The following is a 19026-nucleotide window of genomic DNA, read 5'->3' as shown; positions in this document are numbered from 1 at the left end:
TTATATTCGTAATAAAATTTGTGTTAACATTTTTTTTATGAGTAATTCCTTTCAGTTCCAATGCTGTGTATGGCATATGTCTGTATCTGTGAAAATACGTTGTAATTCCCCAAAACTTTGATATATAAACAACGACATTAACTATATCATATTATGTATGAACCAGTAGCGCTCCATACCGAAAGTCTGTATTGGGATAAAATCTACACTTTTAAATTAGCTCATCTGGCCCATTATTAAGGCCATATGACTCTTTTTTTAACTATGTAACACAGGGTATCTAGTATAAGCTTAGGTTTGGTATGAATGTTATCGCTGCCGTCGTGGTTAAAATAGACATTGTATAACTGTTACATGCAAATAATGGTTTAATATCTTGAAATCCATAAGAAGTGACCAATAATTAATATCCATAATGTCAAAATCTTCTAACTTCTAACTTCTATCAAAGCAAGAAATACAAATAAGTCGCATGAGTATAACTGTCAATTAACTGTGTATGAGAGTGATTAATTGCCCTTAAATGAAATCTGAAATTCTCTACTCCCAACTGTATAATATATGGTGTGCTCGAACGTTGTTTATATAATAGTTATTGAAGAACTGGTCATTATGGTGATATATGGACTGCCCACAGGACAGGGGTATTGACTAAGACAGCGATAATGACTGAGCCGTAGGCGAGGTCATTATCGCTGTCGCAGTCAATACCACTAACGTCCATTGTCCATGTATCACGATAATGACAAGTTCTTCAATAACTATTATGTTCATTTCATTTAGGAACCATGTTTTAAAAATTCTCATAAATTCAAATTGTTCAAAGCAAAATCGAGTAATTATACGATTTCTATAGGAAAGAGTGAAGACCAGTCATAGTGATAACTATAAGTCACTGCCATTCATTTAAGTGCATTTTTTCAGTATATGAATACAAAAATAAAGTTTTCTATAATTTTATAATTCTTGTTGCTGAGTAGTTTGTCTCTATCAGCATCGGAAAGTACGGCAAAACGATCATTTGAGTTGTCTGTAGCAGACGTGCCTTCCAGTTCAGCCATGTTCCAAACGTCTGAATCGCGATTGCGTTTTATTAAAGGGACATCACTCTAAACAGAAACCTCATCCCAATGGTCATTTACATGTAAAAGTCCGTTAATGACCGGTTTTCTGGTCCGTTTTTTTCTGTTAAAGACCGATGAAATTTTTTAATAAAGAATAAAGAATTTCATGTGGCCCCTTGTTACATGTATCCAATAAGAGAAGCTAATTTTTAACCGATATGAAATAAATTGATTTAAAATTAAGGATGATAATTCCTACTGGTCTAAATTTATTATGGGAAAACAGTCAAAATACTCATCTGTCATATATAAATTAACATACCGCTTGCATTGTACCAAAACATAGATTTTAATTGGATAAGATTGGTCAAACGTAGGCCAAGTACGATGCTCTTTCCTGAAATCATGTCTTCTACAAAAAGGACAGATCACATAAACTTATGTAAGTGTATACGAATTATAAATTAGGAAGTGTGTTCTCCTGACTAAAGTGAAATTGTCGGTATGTTTTTTTGTTTAGTTTTTTGGGTGTCTATATTGTATTTATATTTAAGGTATTTAATGAGATGTCTTCTCTGTACCTATGTTCTTGAGAATAAAGATACATAAAGATATAAAATGACTTTTTTACATTATTTGCAAACTCGTTAAATAAGATCATCGTATATCCAAAGGCAGGAATAGTAAGCAAAGTGACAATGTTTATAATCACGAATATGAATTTTACAAACCATTGTGTTCTTATTGCAATATACATGCTAACTGAACAGAAAAACTTTTTAACATCTAGTCAATTAACAAGTATTATCAAATGAATTTCAATCAATTCAATTTGTTCGGAACGTTCGATTATATATAGTACTATACTTTAAAGGCTTCAGGATCTTTATTGATATGTAAGAAAGGTAAATTGATTGGTTGATTGATTGATTGATTCATTGATTGATTGATTGATTCGTTGGTTGCTTACCGTCCAATGACAAATATTTCATGCATGTTCAGGACGAGAACAAATTAATAATAAATACAATAGGTAGGTTCTATAATAGGGGAAGTCGATGATGAAGGTCGGGGAAATTTCGACTGCCATTAGAGGTTGAATTTGAATAGGGACAGAAATTTGGCTTGCAATAGGCCACAAACGTACCCATCATAGAGTTGCAAGGGTTCATAAAGTGCAAATAGCGTGGCACTCTCTTTACACGAGGCTTCAGATTCAACATCCTCATTATGACCGGGCGTAGATGTGTACTTGTTCATCCCGTACAACCAAACGAACGCCCCATTTTGGCAACGGGTTTTACTCCCGGTTGAAAGTACACCAAAGTGACCATGTTTCTATTCCACAGTCATCCTTGGAGTATAAAAAGGAGATAATGCGTACACTGAGTTAGCAACCCAGCGACACAGCAATGAAAATATATCTAGAGTTTTTGAAACAAATAATATATAATATGCCAAGCTCTTATTAACTCACCCTGGGTCTAGAAAAGTGAATAACTTTAAAAGAAGGTCTGGAATAGTAACCAAAATGCATTAAGGCCCAAAGAATAATTAAAGACAACCACGGACAAGGTGCCTGACTGATGATACATATATGAACATTAATGTTAAATATTGTTTGGCACTGAACCCTCCAGCTTTCAGTTTAATTGGAAACTTCGCCAAAAAAAAAAGAAAAATGCGATCTCTGGTCGATTACAGAATTGAGTAGAAGTGCGTACAATAACGGTCTATAAAAAGCATCGAACTCTATGGCAACGGTATAATGATAGGTAAAACAAAACATAAATACATGTAAGAAAACCCTACATAAAACAATCAAAATGTTCGCAGTCATGGTAAGCAAGATCAAAGCACTAATCATACTAACACAGACATTATATTATCCTACACTCTTTTAATAGCGGTTGTACTTCGGAGTAGTTAAGATGGAACTAACTATGGTATTCATAACTTCATACAGAACGAAGATAACCATCAGGGGATTATATAAATAACATGCAGGATGACTGTTTCTACATTTTGACTCTAATGAACCTGACTCTGCTTAACACAGATGTACAAAGTACAAGAGTGCATCAGATTGAGATAAACTGTTCCTTCCATCTTTTTACTGACATGCAAAGACAAACATCATTTTGATAATTGTGTATGAATAGTACAGATGAAAATATTTGATTAAGATACATAGTGACATAAATACACCATTTGAAAGTCTAAAGTACAAAAAATAAATTAGCGCAGTCATATAAACAATCAGAAAAAACCTTCTGAAAAGTTTAGTTCAATGAAGGTTTAAGTACCAGTAAATAATTAATATGAATAAAAACAGATATTAATTGGTATCCATCAATGAGACAGTATTTCATTAAAGTTACATACATCATATAAAACTTTATCAATTCCTTCTTCTTTTTTAATTTCTAGAAAAAAAGCAACCGAATAATTTTCCTGAATATGTTTAGTCCTATTTTATTTCAGTACAATTAATATTGACTAGAAAGGTGCTAAAAATGCATTCAGCTCACTTCTCAATTTGTTGGTTTAATGTAGCACTCTATCTCAGATTTGAAACAATAGATGCAGATAATATTTTTTTTTAATAACCAAAAATTATGTATATATACCAATTCAATGTATCTATCTACCTGGACTTACTGTTGTGCTTGACATAACTTTATAAAGTGTTTGTTGTCTCTTTACAATCATGATTTAGTATTCCTTAAGTTGATTTATAGCTGGATACCAAAATTAAAAAAATATGGCAAAAAGAAGGACTTTTCTTTCCTATTGTTAATTTTCCTTTTTTATGATTTTGATATACCATTCATTGACCGGATGGTTCCATGCGTAATTAAGATTTGAATTTTTAGTGACGTTTTATATTCAAATGAAAGTAATATTTATATTACAAGAACACGTGTCCTATTTTGCTGATTAATACCAATACGCTTAATTATACTAGTATACAATTTAAAGATAAAACCGTGTTCCCATTTATTGAAAGCAAGCTCATAGAACTTAATAACCTACTGATAATAAAGTAAATCGTCCAATTCTTTAAAGTCGGTGGCGATACATATATAGCAACGCCATAAAAATACACAAATTGTTTTGCATGTATTTCTCTTTTGGCTGGTATGTTTTCTGAACTCATGTGTAGTCCGAACTATTTGTCTAATTATCTATTATATTCAGCCAAGTATAATTTGTCTAAATATTTGCATGGATTCTGTATTTGAGACTACATGAAATTGTTCCATTTCTTAACCCCTTATATTATGCAACTTGTTGATGTACCGTCAATTTATTTGCCGTCTGAACTGTGTACATCATAACATCGCCATATTCAGCAGATGCATCACCGCGAAAACAGTGCTGAATGTCGCGAGGCCTTTTATAGCTAATTGTATGAAATTCATACGTCGGAAATTAATGGAAATGAAGATAACTATCAGTGGATTATACAAATAACATGCAGGATGACAGTTACTTTATTTCGACTCTATGAACCTTACCCCGCTTTACATCATAAGATTTTTTTTACATAGTAACACCATAAAAGAACGTACAATTTTTTGTGTGTATTTTTCTTTTGGCTGGTATTGTTTGGCTAAACTGACATGCAGTCTATTCGAACTCCAATTATTTACATGTATTATATTTGGCCAAGTACAAGTTGTCTAAATGTTTGCATGGATTCTGTATTTGAGACTACATGCAATTGTTAAATGTCTAAACGCCTTTTGTTCTGCAACTTGTTGATGTACCGTCAATTTATTTGACGTCTGGACTGTGTACATCATAAAATCGCCGTATTCGTCAGATTCATCAATGTGAAGAACAGTGCTGAAAGTTATGACGCATGTTATAGCTAACTGTATGGCATTCATACGGATGTCAATGGAAACGAAGATAACTATCAGTGGATTATATAAATAACATGCAAGTGACTGTTACTATATATCGATTCTATGAACCTGACCCTGCTAAACAGAGATGCACAAAGTACAAGAGTGAATCAGAATGAGATAAACGTTTCCTTTCATCTTTTTACTGACACATGCAAAAACAAACACCATTTTAATGATTGTGTATGAATTGTACAGATGACAATATTTGATTAAAATATATAGTGATATAAATACATCATGTGAAAGTCTAAAGTACAAAAAAATTAAATGCAGTCATATAAACAATCAGAAAAACCTTCTGAGAAGATTTAATTCAAGGAAGGTTTAAGTATATAATTGATATGAATAAAATGAGGTATGGGTATCCATCAATGAGACACCATTCCATTAAATTTACACACATTATATAAAACCTTCTGAAAAGATTTAATTCAATGAAGGTTAAAGGACCAGTAAATAATTGATTTGAATCAAAGAGATATGGGTATTCATCAATGATAAAAACATGTCATTAAAGTTACACCCATTATATAAAACCTTTCCAATTCTTTCTTCTTTTTAATTTCTAGAAGAAAGCAACTGATTTTCTTGAAAATGTTTAGTCCATTTATTTTATTTTAGTACAATTGATATTGTCTAGAAAGACGCTGAAACTGCATTCAGCTAACTTCTTAAGTTGTTGGTATAATATACCACTCTATCTCAGATTTGATACAATAGATGCAGATAATATTCTTTCTAAATAATCCAAAATTCTATACATAAACAAATTCAATGTATCTACCTGGACTGACTGGTGTGCTTGATAAAGGCAACAGTAGTATACCCCTGTTCGAAAACTCATAAATCGATAGAGATAAAAACAAATCCGGGTTACAAACTAAAACTGAGGTAAACGCATCAAATATAAGAAGAGAACAACGACACAACAAAAACACAACATTAAAATGTAACACACACAGAAACAAACTATGATATAACAATGACAATTTTCCTGACTTGGTACAGGACATTTTAAGAAAAAAATGGTGGGTTGAACCTGGTTTTGTGACATGCCAAACCTCCCGCTTTTATGGCAACGTCAAACACAACACCAAAACGACAACATCACATGACAGGACCACAATACAAATAAATGGGAGAACATATAGGACAAAGAAACACACGAATAATAGCTAACTAAAGGTACTAGGCTTAAAATTCAATACGCCAGACGTGCGTCTCGTCCACACAAGACCAACCAGTGACGCTCAGATGAAAAAAGTTTGAAAGCCAAAACAAGTACAAAGCTGAAGAGCACCGAGGACCAAAACTTCCAAAAAGTTGCGCCTAACATAACTCTATAAAGTGTGTGTTGTCTCTTTAAGATCATGAATTAGTATTCCTTAAGTTGGTTTGTAGCTAGACACCACAACAATGAAATATGGCAAAAAGAAGTACTTTTCCTTTCCTTTTGTTAATTTTCCTTATCTTGATTTTCATATACCACGCATTGACCGGTTGGTTCCATGTGTAATTAAGATTTGAATTTGTATTGATGTTTTAGGCCGTGTTCACACCAAATACTACGTACTGTAAACCTGTCTACAATTAGTTTCATGTAATGAACACTGGTTTTCACATTAAATTTGTTCTCATCTGTACATCGGTTTTAATTACCTGTACATGAAAATTGTTCACATCACATTCACGTGATTTGCATGTACATTACATAGAATTGAATCAAAAATTTCCCTGTAAACTTCTGTATCAGTTAGGGAACGACTATTTAACTTCAAAGGGGGGTGGGGGGGGGGGGGGGGGGGGGGTGTTATGGTTTTTTTTCCTAAAAAAAAAGTATTCTGATCCCCAATTTGATGAAATAAAAATATTGTGGTCAAGCAGATGACAAAAAAAAATATTCTGAATCCAGATTTTCCCCATACCTTATAGTGTTAAATTTTGAAAAATTTTGAAAAAAAATAATTTGATTGATTGCGTCGAAAAACTAAAAGCGCGAAAAAATGTCTGACTCAGACAAAAAACCATACCCCCTTAAAGTTAAATGGTTGCTCCCTTAGGCGTAGACCAATTCATTTTTTCTATTTTTTTCTTTTTTTTTTGGGAGGGGGGGATGGGGGGGGGGGGAGAGGAAATAAATTGTCTAAATTCATTTTTTTTTTAAAGAAAAAAAAAAAAACAAATGTTCCAGGAGGGAAGTAAGAAAAATTGTTTGATTTCTTGAAAATGAAGGGCGGGGGATTCAACATGGAGTTAAAAAATTGTTCCTGTATGTTATTGAAAAAAATGTATGTTTTTTATGAAAGTAATGACACAATAGTTTGATCCGACGAAGATGAATGGTCGGTACTTTTAATAACTCGTTCTATTAATTTGGAGAAATTTGAGAGTTCTTTTAAGATGTCACGATTTCGTAGCAATAGGCGAAAAAGGGATTTTGAAAATGATTGATTGATTGTTGATTGATAAACGTACAGTGGCAAATATTTCATGCATGTTCAGGACGAGAACGTCAAATTCACAATAGATACAATAGGTAGGTACTGTAATATAGGCCGTCCGAGAAGAAGACGGACGTCGCTGAGTACTTGTACATCCCGCACAGCCAAACGAACGCCCTACTTCGGCAAGGGTTTTACTGCTGATCGGGAGAAGATCTAAGTGACCATAGTTCTATTCCCCAGTCACACATGAGGTGATTTTGCAAATGAATAGTCTGGACTAACTGTAAAAATAACCTTGTACGCGACATGATGAAAATGAATATTTTGTCCTAAAAAAATGCAGGACTTTGCAAGAAAAAGTTATGAACAACACCTGGAAATAATGTTCACGCTAAATAAATAAGCCATACCATCAACCGGTGTAAAATGAACATTCTATCAGCAAAAAATCCCCCTCCCACTGAAAATCAAATGGTCCACTGGCTATTAAATTTAATCATGCTTTTAACGGAGCAATCTTTTAGTTTTTGTCATATATAGATAGAAAAATAACTTAATTCAATGTATAATTATAATCATATTTATTCAATATATGTAACTTCCTTAAATGTTCACAATAATATCCACGTTCTTAATATCTTGTTTTATGAACACTTAACCCACACAAGGCCTACATTGAGTATCGACTGCAAAACCTGTTTTAAACTACATGTAAACATTGATTTTTATCAATGGGAACGTAATTGAATTTAGTTTAAGTGTAGAGTACACTTACACCACACCGAGTTTAGCTCAATGTGAACACGGCCTTATATTCAAATGAAAGTAATATTTATTTTACAAGAACACGTGCCCTCTTTTGCTGATTAATATCAATACGCTTAATTATAGGGTACAATATATTGATTCGTACGACTTTCACCCAGCAGAGCTATAGAAAAACAGCACTTTAACGGATGTTACACGAACACTTTTTATGAATAGAGTCACTCATGCGTTCAATAAGTTCATAGGCATTTTATCGTATACCTAGTGACCCAATCACCTGTTTTATAACTATAATGTATATGCAAAGTGTTCATAAAATTATATCTATAAAAAAAACTTATTAGGTCTAAAATGCTGAAATAAAATAAAGTGTCTGCGAATTTACTGACTGCAAGAGTAACTGTAACCATAAAATGATTACATGTACAAACCTCTTTTCAGTTTGCTTAGAAGTAAGACTAGAATCTTCCGAATTGTCTATATTCAACTATACGGAAGATTGCCTCTTTTCTCTTCATCTTCAATGAATTTGTTCAAGTCGATTTTCAATAGCGCAAATTCAGTTTAAACGTCAAGTAAACTATCACCCATTCATGCATTTTGGACATTGGGATGGAAAATTAAAACATATTTATCACGTGATCAAACCTTGGGTCTTTACTCCAATCAGTGGGAAATCTAGTGACAAAATATTACCTCCCCTGTAAACACTGAAAACTAGATCTTTTCAATGTTTGTCCCGTTTTAGCAAGGACGCTATCAATTATGAATTAACGAGTAAAAATGGAAAACAGTTAAAATAAAAACAAAACTTCCATTTAATGTTATCATTTCCCTCCTTAAATAGCAAACGACAAGTACAGCTGGCTATAGGAGCTTTTGTAAAATTGGTTTAAAATGGTGCTATGCGAATAAAGTCTTGGAGTACCAACTTTAATTTATTTTTCTACTGGCTGTATACATCTCTAGAACATGCTAATAATCCGTGTATATATATATATATATGCAGTTAGATCAAAGAAGTTCAGGGAAAAAATTCCAAATTGATATGCAGCAAAGATTAACACTTTTGAAATTAAGTTACTAGGTAAATTCAAACGGACCTTATCCCGACGTAAACATTGAATGTGAAGATAACTATCAGTGGATTATACAAATTTCATTCAGGATGACTGTTACTTTATTTCGACTCTATGAACCTGACCTTGTTAAACTGTTAAACCCTGTTAAACACAGATGCACAAAGTACAAGAGTGCATCAGATTGAGATAAACTGTTCCTTTCATCTTTTTATTGACATATGCAAAGACAAACACCATTTTGATAATTGTGTATGAATAGTATAGATGAAAATATTTGATTAAGATATATAGAGATACTAGTAAATTAAAAGGATCATGTGAAGGTAGTAGGTAGTAGGCACAAAAGGCAAAATGTAGTCATATAAACAATCAGAAAGCATTAAGGAAAGATTCAATTCAATGAAGGTTAAAGTGTATATAATTAATATGAATAAGAGAAATGGGTATATATCAATATTGGACAACACTCATTAAAGTTGGGCAAATTATACAGCCTTATCAATTCCTTCTTCTTTTTGATGTCAAGACGAAAGCAACTGATTCATTTTTCTGAACGTTTTGGTCCATCTATCTTATTTCAATAACAATGAACTAGCAAGATGCTGAAACTGCATCAGCTCACTTCTCAATTTATTGGTGTAAGGTATCACTCTATCACAGATTTAAAACAATAGATGCAGATAATCAGAAGGAATATTCTTTCTAAAATATCCAAAATTCTAAATATAAACCAACCAAGTCTATCAGCTGTACAGTACTTATCTAACTTTGTACACTTGAAGTAACTGTTGTCTCTTTAAGATCCTGAACTAGTTTTTCTCACTTTGATCTTGATACTAAAAAGAAATGGCAAACGGACGGACTTTAACTTTCCCATGTTTGCTATTGTTAATTTTTATTTTCTTTATTGTATTATACCATCTGAAAAAAAGGAGATTTGGAATTATTGCCAATGAGACTACTATCCCCCGGAGTTCTAGAGATGTGCATTTTAGAAATAATATGTCATGCATTGATCAGTAATTGTTGGTTCCATGTGAAAGTTTTTGTAGAGGCGTTTCATATTTTAATGAAAGAAATATTCATATAACAAGAACACTCTTTTGCTAAGTTATATCAATACGCTTAATTATAGAGTACAATTTAATGATAAAACCATGTTCCCATTTATTGAAAGCAAGCTCAACGAACTTAATAACCCACTGATAATAAGTCATTGCCTATACCTCATAAGATTTCTTTACATAGCAACGCCATAAAAGTATATCAATGTTTTGGTTTGTATTTATTTATTTTGCTGGTATATTTGTCTAAACTGTTAGGTTGTGTATCCAAACTATATGTCCAATTATTTGTTATAGTAAAAGTACAAGTTGTCTAAATGTTTGCATGAATTCTGTATTTGAGACTACATGTAATTGTTAAAATTCTGAACCCTAATATTCTGCAACTTGTTGATGTAACGTCCATTTATTTGCCGACTGAACTGTATACATCATAACATGTATAACATCATATGCAGACATGTGAAGAAAAGTGCTGAAGTCGCGAGGCATTTTATAGCTAATTGTATGAAATGCATACGGAAGTTTATGGAAATGAAGATAACTATCATTTGATCATATAAATAACATGCAGGATAACTGTTACTTTATTTCGACTCTATGAACCTGACCCAGCTAAACACAGATGCACAAAGTACAAGAGTACATCAGATTGAGATAAACTTTCCTTTCGTCTTTTTACTGACACATTCAAAGACAAACAACATGACAATTTTGTATGAATTGTGCAGATGAAAATATTTAATTAAGATGTATCGTGACATAAATACAACATGTGAAAGTCTAGAGTACAAAAAAAAGATTAAGTACTAGTAAATAATTAAGATGAATAAAAACAGATATGGGTAGCCATCAATGATAAAAACATTTCATTAAAGTTACACACATTTTATAAAGCCTTATCAATTCCTTCTTCTTTTTAATTTTTAGAAGAAAGCAACTGATTCATTTTCTTGAAAATGTTTAGTCCATCTATTTTATTTCAGTATAATTATTATTGTCTAGAAAAATACTGAAACTGCGTTCAGCTCACGTTTCAATTTTTTTGATGTAATGTACCACTCTATCTCAGATTTGAAACAATAGATGCAGATAATATTCTTTCTAAATAATCCAAAATTCTATATATAAACCAATTCAATGTATCTACCGGGACTCAATGTTGTGCTTAACATAACTTTATAAAGTGTTTGCTGTCTCTCTAAGATCATGATTTATTATTCCTTTAGTAGATTTATAGCTAGATACCAGTGAAAACCAAATATAGCAAAAAGAAAGACTTTTCCTTTCTTATTGTTAATTTTCCTTTTCTCGACTTTGATATACAATGCATTGATCGGTTGGTTCCATGTGTGATTAATATTTTAATTATTTGTAGTGACGATTTATATTTAAATGAAAGTAATATTTATATCACAAATTAAGATCACGTGCCCTTTTTGCTGAATAATATCAAAGCGCTTAATTAATCATATAGTGTACAATATAATGATAAAACCGTGTTTCCATTTATTGAAAGCAAGATTATATAACTTAAATACCTGTTGATATGAAATTGAAACTTCCAACAGTCTTAAGTCGATGGCTTTACCTCATAAGATTTTATATAGCAATGCCACAGAAAGTATAGGAAATTTTATATTTCTATCATTTGGCTGGTAGGTTTGTCAACATTGTTAGCCCGGGCGGCCATCCTAACTATTGGTCCAACTCTCTATCATATTCGGCCAAGTACAAGCTAGTTGTCTGAATGTTTGCATGGATTTTGCATTTGAGACTCGTATAATTGTTGGTTTCCTTAACCCCAATGTTCTGTAATTTGTTGATATACATGTATGTGTCGTCATGGTACATCCGATGGCACCACATCGTCATATTCCTAAAGTTCCCAAAATTGGAACATCGTCCATTGATAGTGCTCTTTAGCTATACATTTTAACGGTATTTGGTGTTTATGGTGGATCTTTTATTTTTGGTCACTAGACTTTGGTGATTTTGAGTTTTAAATATTGAATGGATCTGGTTGGTTGTTAAAGAGATCGTATATGTTGACATCAAGATTATGTCTTTTGTGATTTCCTGTCACTGGGTTGCTGTCGCATTGACGTATACATATTTAGCCAACGTCGCCTTTTATTACTTTTCAGCATAATTTCAACTCCTCTTATCTAAATTAATAATAAGCTTCCGAAGAGAGCGGTAAGTAAAGACTAGACTCGTGATAGAGGGTGGTAAAGGGTTATTTTCGTGCAACGTGATCGCCGTTTTTTATTTCACGTTCAACCACGTTCAACGTGTTTTTACTTTTTTATTTGACGTTCAGTCGTGCAAGACAGGTGCCTCGTTCAACGTGTTCTGCTTATTTAATTTTACGTGCATCGTGATTTTCAAAAGCTTATTTTGCGTGCTTGGTATTTTTAAAATAAAATTCAAACACTTGGCAGGGATCGTCAAGAAAAAAATGGATTCAATTTTGTTTTTTGATAAAGCGGAAAGGCATTTGATGTTGTTCCTTATCGATTTTGGAGCTTCCAAGATGTATGTACTGGTTTGGCCTAACCCATTGTTCATTAAGTATTAAGTAACTACATCACACTGACATTTTATTGTCTAAACAAATTTGTAACGGGCCATACATATTTATTTTTGTCGTATTCTTTCGATTTGATTCAGTTTGCGATAAGTTCAAAATCGTTGTACCATATGCTACTATAGTCCTATGGTATGACTATGTTGATGGATTGCTGCATTGCCATGTATGTCTCTAGTTCATGATTGTAATGTTAGAAAACATAAAAAAAAATAAAAGGACTAATGAGACCTGCATGGTATGAATTACTAGGGAAAGCTGTAGGATTAGGGATATATTACAATCAACTTGTGCTTCTGTTCGTCAATCCAACAAATATTTTCGTTAGATTTTTCTAAGAAACAACTTTACATAATGACTTCATATTAAGTTCAAATCTGATCTGTTTTTAACTTGTGAACACTTTTCGGATCTCCTAGATACATGCCTCCTCACTGCCGATTCTTTGAATTTTTTGGTAAAATGAAAAGAATGACTTTAAATAGGATCAACATCTTAACAGTGATGAGCTTTAACGTGTTTGTACTTTCCATCATCTGTCAGTTCAAACTTCCCATTTCTGATACTTTTAACCACGAGTCGTGGTAGCTGGTGGCATGGATAACATGACAACGTGTTTATTCTTGTTAATAAGGACACTGATGAAATAGATCAAGAATACACTTTCGTGTCTGCGGGATATTTGCATTTTAAAAGTTAAGAAGATCGTTATATACTTTTTTAAAAGCCGTTAACCATTTATATTATAAATATGTAGTAAATCGGGAATATCAAGTAAAACAGAGAGTTTATATATACAAGAAGACAGTGACTCAGTCACAAAAGGTTCACATCAAAGTCTTTATTTTTCGTGCAATGTTCATGACAGAAATTATTTCACGTTCAACATTACATCCAAAGTCAGAGTTCACCTGTTCGTCAAGTGATGGGATTTTGAAGGTATGGAATATTTATCTATAATAATTGTTGGGATTTTTTTCTCTCTTGGGACGTAAATATTTTTTTGTTCTAAAAGGAAAGTATAAATATATTTCTAAAGAAAGATGAATTATACAGAAAATAGGAAAAAAACCTTTAAAAAAAGAAGAGAAAAAATTTTATTATAAATTTTATTGTTAACAATTTTCTGGTAACAGTATATCCTGGATATCTGTCAAAATAAAATGGTCCCGTGTCACACTTAAAATAATATTTTTTTTATCAAGAAATTTTGAAATCAATCATATCGAAATGTCACCAAAGAAAATAACAGAAACATCAGAGATTCTACATGAAAAATTAAATTTAATCAAGGAAAGTCTTACTATACAAATCCTCGATTTGATGCAACATTTCCATATACATCATCCGCGCCATTTTGAAAAATCCCGAAATATTCACTTTTTTAAATCGATTTTTGACAGAAATTGCCCAGAAATTAAACTGTTTTAAATAGTATTTTTCGCCAGATATATGTTTGAATATACTTAACCGATTTGCAAAGTTTTATTTTTATTAACGGAATTTCTTTATTTGTTATACAAGTAGACATGGGTATCGGTACATTTAGCATTGAGTCAACGGAGAAATAACGAGAAAAAGTACATGTTTTAACGATTCTCCAGTGACAGAATTTAATCAAAAATTAAACTGTTTGGACCAACATTGTTTGATAGAAATATGTTTGAATATCAAGGATTGATTTGCAAAAGTTAGAAAACGGATCAGGTTAATGAGAAAACTAAACTTTATTGAAGCACCTATGCATTTTATATGGGGCAATATAATACAAAATGGCGGCTAGTATACGTCACAAAAGTCACGTGATGTCTGACTTAGTTGGATATGGCAAGCACCCCCCTTTACCACCCTCGTGATACTATGGACCTGAAAACCTTTAACTAAATTGCAGCGAAAAAAATTCCTGTGGTGTGATATCGTATGAGAATGCAAGACACAATCATTAAAAAAATAGAAAAAAATGTGATATTCCGTTCTTTGCTGACATTCTGTTCTTCATGTTCTTGAATGACACATCTAGCTATTTCGAAATAGTTATGGGACCGTAAAAATTGGATTGAACGTGCGGTGTGTACCTGGCGAATTATTTGCGACTGGCAAATAAAAAACAAAACATACAAAATATACCTATATAACCAGGGACTTAATATACTAACGACTGTCCCTGATATAACGGAACACAACTGAAAATAAAAATGTATATGGAAAAGGGGGAACTTGCCCATGCACATGTGCATCAACTTAGGAAATCTGCTAGATTTTTCAGTTCAAAAATAAAAGACAAATGAGTACATTGTTTAAAATTCCGTATAGTTAGTTACACGCAGTGTCAGCTTAGACTATTATACTTAACGTCCCAGTCAGACGATCTTTTTGGTGGTACGTAATTCGGGTCATATCTGTACCGATATGTTGAGTATTTTAGACATTGATTTGATTTCGTAAAAGAAATACTAATAAAAAACATATGACATATTTATGAACTTTATCGTTTAGTTTTAATGAAAAAAATCATTTTCTTTAGAAATGTATTCATCAAAGTTGTTTGAAGTCATTTTTTCTTAAATATTCGAAACTAATAAATAACAACAGAACACGTGCAAAATGTCAGAAGAAAAACAAACTGAAACGCATGAAGAGTTTCTGCCTGGTTTCGACACCCTCACTGACTATACACAGGTCATTTGTGTTTATATTTCATTGCAGATCATGCTTTGTTTTAATTTCTAATTTGAGGCAGGTGTATCAGCGGTGTATGGAGGGGGCATCTAATGTGTACAAAACTACCGGCGTGACTTTTTACCCCAATATACCCCAATATACCCCAACATACCCCAATATACCTCAAAAAGCAGTTTAAACATAATTTGATTGAATAACAATGTTACACTAGGCATTTAAATGTTATTTTAACGACATTAATACTTTATTTTATGAATATATTTAATTTTAAATCACTTTTTCCCTCGTAACTTGTTCTGTTCATGTCAGCCGCTTACGATCACAAAGTGACTTTTTACCCCAATATACCCAAATATACTCGAATAAACAGTTTCAACACAATTTCCACGGTAAGGAATGATATAACAAGCAGATATATTAAAATTGAACACAACTGTTTACATTTTTTGTGCATTTAGAGCCTAGGCTTTTAAAACACGGGTTCTTTATTCATGTATTGACGAAGGTTACACTAAAAACCCGAACGAACGAACCTAAAAATATACCGGTAAATTTTTGCAATTTTTTTTTTCTCCCTTAAAATTTTGAGATTGTAAATGCATTTTGTGTTTTGTTTTCTATATGATGTTTTTTTTCTCAAATTTGGAAATATTTTCTCAAATATTTGTTTTCTTTGAAAATAATATATAATCCTTATATGTTAAACATTTAAAGTTTTCTTTTTATGTTTATAAAATGTTTGTATCTTTCACTCAGTTAGGACATTGGTCAGCGGAAATTCTATGTTGGTCAGGTCGGTGTGTTCACGCTTCTCGGACCAACATCTGGAATTGTTTGTCATGCCAAGAAATCCTTGCTCAAAACTCCGATGGACCTCCTACGGCATCCATTACTAGTTAAAGATTAAATAGAAAAATATAAACCTTTCAAATGTAGCGTTTATAAAATAAAAATATTCCCTGTGGAACACCCACAACCCCCTTTTTTGCGCTCTCTATTTTCAACCCTCGAATTAAGCTTTCCAATCTAATTAATTTAAAAATTAAAACCTAGCTTTCTAACCGATCTATTCATGTACCGGACCGGCAACTCTCGTTATTTTATAAGAAAATCTACAATGCCGTTATACACATGCGTGTTGTCTGCTTGGAGTCTCCGCACAGGCACTTGACTCAGAATAAATACCGAATATGGAAAGTGGAACTACAATTCAAAACATAAAGTCCGAAGGCACATAGAAGAATTTTTTTTTTTTTTTGCAAAGGATGCCGGGGTAACCCTCCATGTGTTCAAAATATACATGAAATATCATAACCCCGAGTTTTCGATCTGTTACATGCCAAGAAATCCTTGCTCAAAACTCCAGTGGTCCTCCTACGGCACCCATTTGTAGATTTGATTTTATTCAACAAAATAATGTATGTCCTGCATGTACGTATCGCTTTGAAAACGGACATATGCCTATACCAAATGGTCAATATTAATCATCCATGTAATTTGCTCTATGGTATTTTTTTAGCTTTTAAAGGTAAAAAATCCATGTCGGAGAAAGGTGTTTTTTTTTTTGTCAAAGAGATTAATGAAATTTACCGGTAAATGGAGTTACAGTGAATCCAATTCAATTTAACAATGGTGGGTTGAACCTGGTTTTATGGCAAGCCAAATCTCTCTCTTATAGGCAATGTTAGAAATACCGCTAAATTGACAATAAAATTTGTATTTATGGCGACATAATACACTATAAAATCTTGAAATTACTGAGGCAAAGGGTTTTTTTTTTAATTGCGAACATATCAAAAGTATTATGCAGAAAAAAAATCGGCACTTTACAATCTTTAATTAAGCACAAAAAAATTTATCAATAAAAAAAAGAGTGCACTCAAATATCTTGGCTGCTTTATTTATCATGATTGAAGAATGTTGAAAATTTGTAATATATCTTGATTGCTGTTTCATTGAATATCTCACATCTACTTTATTAATATTCAGAATGCTTTAAAATTGTTTTTAAAATTAGGAAAAGAAACTTGAATTGTGTCTTGTGTCTTACTAATCGTTGACTGAAGAAGAAAAAAATGAAGACACATATTTGCTAATTCAATCTTTATATTTCTGTGCTCTATGACGGGTACGTCATAAGTAGGAGATATCGATATGGCGAGGAGTGAATTAATCGGGTTATAAAAAATTGGTTTTTTTTTTTCGAATGTTTTTGATTTTTTTTCTAAAATAAAATTTTCTATACAAATTCGCATTTTTGCTATTACAAAGGTATATATAGCTATTCTATAAGAACTAAACAACTTGAATGATACAATTGTCCGAGGAAAATGCTTTTGATGTTCTGTTAAAAGACGAGAAAGTTTAAGATATCCAGGGGACTCCACAAGATTTGAGAAAGAAAATCGTTTTTCCAATTTTTAATCATATCAATTAACATACTCTTAAATAACTAGTTTCTAATTGAAACAGTGTACTTGTCGGATTTCCTATCAGAGAACAGAATTAATCATCATTCTATAGAGAAACACTAAAGGAGGTTAACTTCACTATCTATTTGTATGTAAAAAATATTTGTACTTAGAAATAATTTCATTCCGATATACATGATATATAAAACAGCAGAAAACCAAACGAAACAAAACTAAGTACATGCATAGATGTGTAATCTATGGTACATGATATCAGCATGTGATTTACAGCTATATTTCAATGTTTTTAAAAGAAAAAAGCAATTTATTGTAGTCTCATTATAATAGTGTTTACCTGCTACTGATGCATTATGATAATTGTTATGTTATCTGTTTTATTTGTTGCTGTTGTTATTCGTATAGTATGTTTCTTTTTGTCAGAATTGCAATATGGTATTTTATGTTCTTGCATACTATAGAGACGTTAATCAAGCGGTACGTCTAAACACTGTTAAGGAGTCCTTAGTGCACTAAGGACGTATACTATGCCACTAAGGACTAGATGGGGTGCTGTTACATGTATTATTTTTCCATATTAAGTTAGAGATTGATATTTAATGCATAAGTTAAAAATTTTATAGAAAAATAATCACAAATACACGAGTTATTAAGCATTGTTTAAGCACGTGCCCATTTGTCTTTGACATGCCGAAAATCGGTGAACCGATTGACACGTGCCATATAACATAACAACTGAATAAACAATCATAATCTTTTTATTTTAAGTAATTAACAATTGTATCGAAAAGATTTATGCTTAATAATTTATAATTAAATATGTTGTTCTTATTTGCAATGATTAAAAGGACAAATAATTTTTATTTATTTTTTATTTCTTTCTCGACAAAGTTATATTTGCCATTTGTGCACGACTTTGATGTGCGCCAACTAATAAGTTAAGAGTGTGGTCAGCTTGTTAAATGTTTATGTAAGAGCATGGAAGT

At 32.0% G+C, this 19026-nt stretch overlaps 1 protein-coding gene across 1 annotated transcript in view; it reads left to right on the top strand.

Moving 5' to 3' along the window:
• The first annotated feature begins 15515 nt into the window (after positions 1-15515).
• LOC127720177 (exosome component 10-like) overlaps positions 15516-19026 on the top strand; it is a 76061-nt gene continuing 72550 nt past the window's right edge. The window contains exon 1 of the mRNA XM_052226645.1: positions 15516-15608. Coding sequence (XP_052082605.1) covers positions 15534-15608 — 75 coding nt within the window. The 5' untranslated portion in view covers positions 15516-15533. The remainder of the gene's footprint in view (positions 15609-19026) is intronic.

Source organism: Mytilus californianus, unplaced genomic scaffold (genome assembly GCF_021869535.1).
Source record: "Mytilus californianus isolate M0D057914Y unplaced genomic scaffold, xbMytCali1.0.p SCAF_11, whole genome shotgun sequence".
In the NCBI taxonomy this organism is placed as follows: Eukaryota; Metazoa; Mollusca; class Bivalvia; order Mytilida; family Mytilidae; genus Mytilus; species Mytilus californianus.
The sequence above is the reverse complement of the archived record's forward strand: the minus strand, read 5'-3'. Positions and strand labels throughout refer to the sequence as shown.